Source organism: Cicer arietinum, chromosome 7, assembly GCF_000331145.2.
Source record: "Cicer arietinum cultivar CDC Frontier isolate Library 1 chromosome 7, Cicar.CDCFrontier_v2.0, whole genome shotgun sequence".
Classification (NCBI taxonomy): domain Eukaryota; kingdom Viridiplantae; phylum Streptophyta; class Magnoliopsida; order Fabales; family Fabaceae; genus Cicer; species Cicer arietinum.
In genome coordinates, this window is record NC_021166.2 from 7,722,249 (window position 1) to 7,729,312 (window position 7,064).

General features: G+C 28.2%; 2 protein-coding genes across 2 annotated transcripts in view; one reads left to right on the forward strand and one right to left on the reverse strand.

Annotated features, from left to right (window-relative positions):
* Nucleotides 1–1,989, forward strand: part of LOC101506674 (protein MICROTUBULE BINDING PROTEIN 2C) — a 3,265-nt gene extending 1,276 nt beyond the window's left edge. Inside the window, exons 3-5 of the mRNA XM_073370695.1 lie at nucleotides 1–306; nucleotides 748–966; nucleotides 1,356–1,989. The exon at nucleotides 1–306 is cut by the window's left edge and continues 39 nt beyond it. Of these exons, the coding sequence (XP_073226796.1) occupies nucleotides 1–306; nucleotides 748–966; nucleotides 1,356–1,526 (696 nt within the window). The 3' untranslated portion in view covers nucleotides 1,527–1,989. The remainder of the gene's footprint in view (nucleotides 307–747; nucleotides 967–1,355) is intronic.
* Nucleotides 1,990–2,357: 368 nt separating this feature from the next.
* LOC101506898 (protein BREAKING OF ASYMMETRY IN THE STOMATAL LINEAGE) lies at nucleotides 2,358–3,929 on the reverse strand. The gene is made up of 4 exons (XM_004508680.4): nucleotides 3,703–3,929; nucleotides 3,321–3,598; nucleotides 2,777–2,916; nucleotides 2,358–2,581 (listed from the first exon to the last, which is right to left on the reverse strand). Exons 1-4 carry the CDS (start codon nucleotides 3,755–3,757, stop codon nucleotides 2,467–2,469), a joined length of 588 nt encoding a protein of 195 aa, XP_004508737.1. The 5' UTR covers nucleotides 3,758–3,929; the 3' UTR covers nucleotides 2,358–2,466.
* Nucleotides 3,930–7,064: the final 3,135 nt, after the last annotated feature.

The following is a 7,064-nucleotide window of genomic DNA, read 5'->3' on the forward strand; positions in this document are numbered from 1 at the left end:
GTAAGAGACAATGGAGCAAAAGAACAAGGAAAAAATGGCAACAATAATTCTGACGCTGATAGCTTTTCTATGTTTTCAACAAGAGCTTTTACATCAGAGAAGGACATAGAAGAATTAGCCACATTGAAGGAACAGATTGGGGAATTACAGCTGAAATTGAGGGAGAAAGACGAACTTTTGAAGACAGCAGAAAACTCGAGAGACCAGATGAATGCTGTTAATGCAAAACTTGATGAAATAAAACACCAGGTTTCAGAAAAGGACGCTTCACTGAAGTATACTCAACAACAACTCTCTGATGCTAAGGTACCGATTTAATTATTATTTTTTCATTCGTAATTTGGCACAAGGTGTTGCAAAGTCATTTACAGTTAAGCACAACCCATCTCTCATAGTTGGCGATACATTGAAACCTTTTCACTTAATACATACAGTTCACACACCTCTAGAACTGCATTTGATTATTGTTGAAAACTCAGTTCTAGAATTCTCAGTCTAATTTATTTAGGTAGGTGTTTGCAATTGCATAGAGCACGTTGAAACTTTATATTGCAATGAGTTTAATTTTGACGCTGCTTATTGTTTTGATTCTACTCAAGATTAGTGTTTTCCTTAGAAACTTTGAATGTAGTTAAAAATTTAATGCGTTGTCCTATTTTAGACTCGGAGGATACAGTGCTCATTTTATTCAAGGGAATGTTTAGATTGTGTTCTTCTTATGCATTAAGTGATTTCTTTTTTCCACAGATTCAGCTTGCGGATAAGCAAGCCGCCCTTGAAAAGATACACTGGGAAATGATGACATCCAACAAGAAAGTGGAGAAACTCCAAGAAGAGCTAGATTCTGTGCAAACAGATATTTCAACATTCACGATGCTACTTGAAGGCTTAGCAAAAGATGACACTGCTAAGTACACAGATGATTATGACACCAAGCCTTATGTTTTCAGTCCCGTGCATGGTATTGTGAGTTCGGTAACGTTTTCCAATCAATATACACAACATATATTTGCACACATTGCTATATATGGTGTCAATTTCAACACAACACTATGATTATGACCTTCAAAGTTCAAGAGACATAAATATCTTGTTTACCAACTTGCATGGCTTCCACATGTGCATGCATGCATTCAAATTCAGTGATTTAACATTTAAAGATTCTTGTCATATTCCCTATATTTTATTTTCTCATAGGAGAGGGTGTGCGGGTAAGACATGCATCAATGAATAGCATAATTTGAGATTGTTCTTGTCTAATCAATAGGTATTTCAATGTATCATTTATTTAAAAGTACAGAAAAAACTAATCCTTGGATGTTGACCTTTTTTATTAAACATATCTGGTTTGATAGGATGAGATGGATGAGATGGAATGTCAAAAAATGGAAGAAGCTAGAAAAGCTTACATTGCCGCAGTTACTGTTTGCAATGAAAAGCGAGATGAAGAATCTATTGCTGCCGCTGCTAATGCTAGGTTACATCTCCAGTCATTAGTTTTCAAATCCAAAAATCTCAACTTGTGAGATTTAACTAATTTGATTTAACATGCTTATACACGGGCCTTTTAGTCATGAATGGTAAAGCACCTATCAAGTGTGGGAGGAAGGGATTTGTTTGTTTAGATGCCTGTTTGTGAACAAAATTTGTGCAGTTTTATGTAACAAATCAATAAACTAGAGCTTGTTCAACGAGGTTAAAATGCGAGTCCTTGCGTCAGTGGCATTGAGGGGATCACCATTATTGTTCAAATCAATCAGCAAACTGATACTGTCATGATTTTGATTCCTCTGAATGTGTGGCTTCATATTTTCCCTATGTGATCCACACTTTTGCAGCTACAAGCTAGACGTTGTGCTATTTTACTATCTGATTTGTTACTATTTGCGCTTTTATTTTTGTATAAACTCGTTAGTAATTTTTATTTATTGTATAATTCAAATTTAAAGGTGGAAAACCAACTTCATATCTGGTAAGAATTTTGTTATTTATTTTTTCGTTTTGAAAATACAATGAGCAAAATACGATTAAAGGTGAAAGCTAGCATTTATTTTATTTTGGGTCGAACTTGTTGACAATTACGGATAATATGGGCTTGCAGATACTAAAAGTACTATTTTTTTATTGGTAATATGAATAACTATTATTTTCTCTATTGATGGTTTCTCTAGACTTTGTATAAATGCGTCTCTCATAATCTAAATTTTATTTAGTTATTTGTGTCAATTTCTATAAAGTAAGTTTATCTAATTTCAATTGAACTTAAAGTGTCGGTGAAAATAATTGAATTTTTTTTTTTTTTACAAAAATAAAATAGATCTTCTTTCTAAGCTTGACTAAACTTTCTCACACCCCTCTGAGAAACAAAAATTCATGGGACATTAAATGACTACGTATCATTTCCTTAGTTTATCCATGGAAGATAAATCAGTCAATTTCTATGAAATAAGAATGTGCATGCAGCTATCAGAATTTACAACAATGAAATCTCACAGGTCGAGCCTTATGCTTCTTTTGGTGCTGCTGAGCTTCTTCTGATTTTGGCATTTGTGCTGGACTTCCCATCCATTCCCAACCTAACCTGTTTGTTTTTCAAATAAAAAAAAAACCATATAGTATTTTAAAACACGAGACATTATTATATCATATGAGATATATTTCTATCCACAAACAAACAGTGTAAAACTATTTTATAATATTCATTGTATATAAATTAAATTAAATTAAATATATGCAGAATATTCCAATAAAAATGGGTAATATATGAGTAACTTACACAGGGAAAGCAAAAGAACCTTCAGATAGGTTAGAACCCCTTGATTCAGCAGACATTATTTCATAGTCTTCAATTCCCTCAACCTGCCATTCACTTTCTCTACAGTCTTTGTCTTGCTGTTTACCCTCTTTTTTCTCACCCTGAAAGAATAAAAGGAAACGTCCACATTAACAAGAAAATCATGAGCCCGCGATCTAGTGGAGACATCAAGATTTAATATCTCTGCTACTATATTTAAGACATCATAATTCTATACAAAATTTTATAGACTAACAATCATTTTTATTTAAACTCAACCATTCGCACCCAATATCAAATATTGCGGCTGCAATTTAAAATCATATGCTTGAGTCACGGAAAACTAATAACAACAAAATTTAATTACGATATTTCAACTCATTATCATGTTTGATACTACTTTGAAATGAAATATAAATAAAAAAATATTTATAAAATAGTATAAATTTTTAATCAAATACATTAAATTTTATAATATTATCACGTAAGAATGTAACAAAGTTCAACTGAGTTATCAATTTCATACCTTAAGATTCAATGGCCTTGAATATTTATGCAAACCTTTGTCATCTTTCACTACATCAAATGCTCCATGCTCTTTAAAGCAGAACACTATATAATCTTCATCCGAAAAAAACGACCAACATGAATCATCAAACTTGTTTACCATTGGTTTGTTGCATTTTGTGTTTGACCTTGACAAATTGTTTTTGTGGATACTATTAATTTTTTTGTCTTTTCTCTTTTCAAATGCCATATTTCTCACTCTAGCATGCGGTGGTGAAGCCATCTTATTAAGATCATCTGCATAGATTTCAGAAATGATTAAAAGTGAATATTTGTCATTTTCTAATGTTCTTAAAATGTAGAGCTAACCAAATAGTTTTAATCAATAAATAAAAACTTACATGTAAAGAAACATGAGGTGAAGTCTCTAACTATCCATCTAACAAGCCATGTCATTGTGCTTATTATTTTTGAATGTTTTGTTTAGCAAGTTTGTTCTTTGTAATGAGTGTGTTGGAGAGAAAAAGATTAGGAAACAATGATCAGAAGAAGGGAATAATTTAGCATATGAATTTGGAAAATCATGGGGGTTACTGTATTTAATCCATAATAATAAATAATTGGCGCAGTTATGTTTTTATGCATGGAATTAAATGGTGAGAAATTTGTGATAAAAACCAGCCGTCTTATTTATTTACCAATTTAAATCGATCAAGAATTTAATTAATTAAAATAAAAACAAAACTAAGAAAAAGGACATGATATATGCCGATATACACGGCCCGTTACATGGAGGATAAAATACATGATATAAATAACTTATCATGAAAGTATAATATCTCAATTCAATTCAATGTTTGATGAATTAATATAATAAAAGACATAATATGATCTCGTTGAAATTTCTATTATATATATGAGTTGAATTAGAAACCAGTTACATAGGATAATAACAATAATTTACTCAATTACTCTTATAAAATATAATTTAAAATATAAAATTGAAATATAATAAAATATTAATATAAAAACAATTTATAAAATATAATTTAAAATATAAAGATATAAATCTAATTAAATATAAATATAAAAATAACTGATAGAATTTGATGTTAAACTTAAAAATGAAATATTAATGATTAATTTAAAAATATTTATGATTTTATCACAAGAATGGTTTTATCTTTTTATATAATTTAATAAATTAGCATTTAAAATTATAAAAATATGAAAATTAATTGAAAATTTAAAGTAAATATAATTTGTTTACAAGGGTATATTTGTCATTTACATATCTTTATTTATATTCTAACAAAATAAATAGAATTATTGAATTACTCATGATTTTAAAAAATATTTATTTATTAGTGTCAATGGATAGTTCTAAATATAATATTATTTCATTATTTATTAAATTTTTTAATATTTTTTTTTTAATTTATAATATTTAAAATATAATAAGTTAATTAAAAAAATTAATATGTAATTATTCACAAAAGTAATTTTATTATTTAAATATAATATATATTATATTGATATACTAAATACATGACAAAATAAAAATGTTATGTTATCGCATGTCTATATATGATACTTTGTATCATGTAACTTTATATGTTGTCTCTATTAAATATGTGTATCAAACCGGTCTGCCTTAACGTTTGAGGAGTACCAGACATCCCTATATTTTTTTTTGTTTATTTTTATAAATAATAACGAACTAAAATAATAATGATAAGTTACTAAAATATCTTCAAACTATTAGGTTGGACAAACTCACTTCTCTTATCATCTCCTTGACTTTCTCTCATCTCTTCCTCTCAACCCTCTTGTTTGCGGTCGTCAGTCAGCCTTCACACGACGCCGTTGTCTCTTATCACATTTCCATTTTGCGATCTCCTTCTTTTGTGACCAATGTCGTCGCTGACCGTCTCTATCCGCTTCTCCGTTTCGCAGTCGCAACGGCCTACCACCAATCACCTCTTTGTGATTGTGAATTATTTACTATTTTTCTGATTATTGTAGTGTGAGTATTAAATTGTGAATTTGTGAACTTATGTGAGTTGTAACCTTGAGAATTGTGAATTGTTTGTTTTAATGGGATGTGTAATTAATTTGTGTATTTTTTAAAGAGTAATATGATGTTTAAATATAAGAAAATTGATGTATTTTGTAAGAAAAAAGTTTCCGACAAAGATATAAATTGTAAAGTGGATACATTTTATTTAATTGAATTGGGGTAAATTGAGTTAAGCTCTAAAAAAATGTGTGAATTGTGTAACTTGTGAAAATTGTAAAACTTGTGTAAACTGAAGTTCTAACTTTTCTAACACGTCGACTTTGTATGAATTGTGTGAAGCTCTAAAAAACACGGAGGACGAATACATATGTTTTAATTGATCGACTAATTCGCCTTATCTTAATTCTTCTGATTTCTACAGCTACCATAGAAAAATCATTTTTAGTAATGAAGATTATTAAGACAAGAATGCGTACTAAGATGAAAGATAATTTTTTTTGACAATATGATGCTTTATATTGAAAAAAAATAAATAGCTAAAACTTTACTTTTGATTCAATTATCGATTATTTAAATGTTTTAGGAGAACTAATGACACAATTTTAATTCGATTTAAATGTTTAAATTTTCATGAATTATATCTTTATTTTGTGTTGATATTATGTTGAATCTTTAATAAATCTATATTATTTTTATAAATTTTAACTATAATATTTTAATTAATATTTATCACTCACTTAATATTTTATACAAAATCTGCCATTTATTAAACTTCTAATGATCTGGATTTGATTTTGATAATTGATTCATTTCACCTATATTAACAAAAAATATTGATAATAGATACGAAGATGTGAAAATTTAAAATAAACACAAATTTACAAGATTTTATTACATGATAAAGTTTAGTTTTCTCTATTGGCAGCGTATCATCGCAGAGTTATAATGCTCTTTATTTATACTCTGTTTAGTGAGAGATAAACACAATTTTTTTTCTTTCTATGATAGTGAAATTAATTTTCTGAGTAATAGGACTCGTGAATTATATCTGGTGTCTATCTTTTCCAAATAAAATTAAGTCAAATAATCAAATCTTGATTCTGCCATCACTAATGTGCTTCATGTGATATTTTTAGTACAATCACGAGCAGATTTGTGATTCACTAAATCCAAATCCAATAAATTGGTTATTTTTGTACAATACATATAATTTCATAAACTCATTTAATTCATTATTTTATTTCTATATCTTCTTCTATTACATCATAAACATATTGCATCATTATCTTTTGTCCAAAGAATATTTGTATTTATACTTTTTAGTACTCTGTTGATCCATCCGTATATTTTGTCAAATAGACTGAACTGAAGCAATTGGTTACAAATTTTCTAAAGACAAATAGAGTACTTTTACTAATTATTTTTGGTATACCATCATATGGAGAAAAAGTTAAAAAAAATAAAGTTGGTCATTTTGTTTTGTTATGGCTTAAGTTAAATTATTATTCTTATATTTTTAATCAAGAAATAAAAACTTCCATGTAAAGAAACATGACGTGAAGTCCTAACTATCCATCTAAAAAGCCATGTCATTGTGCTTATTATTTTTGAATGTTTTTTTAGCAATTTTGTTCTTTGTAATGAAAGTGTTGGAGAGAAAAACATGAGTGGGAAACAAGCATATATTATTTTTTTTTTTTTTTTTTTTTTTGTACTTTTTTTTTCCTCCCGTTTTTTTTGTCA

Bases quoted from the DNA above. Each gene is read 5' to 3' on its own strand.
- LOC101506898 (XM_004508680.4), bottom strand. From the start codon at position 3,757: ATGACATGGCTTGTTAGATGGATAGTTAGAGACTTCACCTCATGTTTC. The intron at 3,599-3,702 runs GTAAGTTTTTAT...AAATCTATGCAG, and splicing joins CACCTCATGTTTCTTTACAT to ATGATCTTAATAAGATGGCT. The intron at 2,917-3,320 runs GTATGAAATTGA...TTATTCTTTCAG, and splicing joins CAAGGCCATTGAATCTTAAG to GGTGAGAAAAAAGAGGGTAA.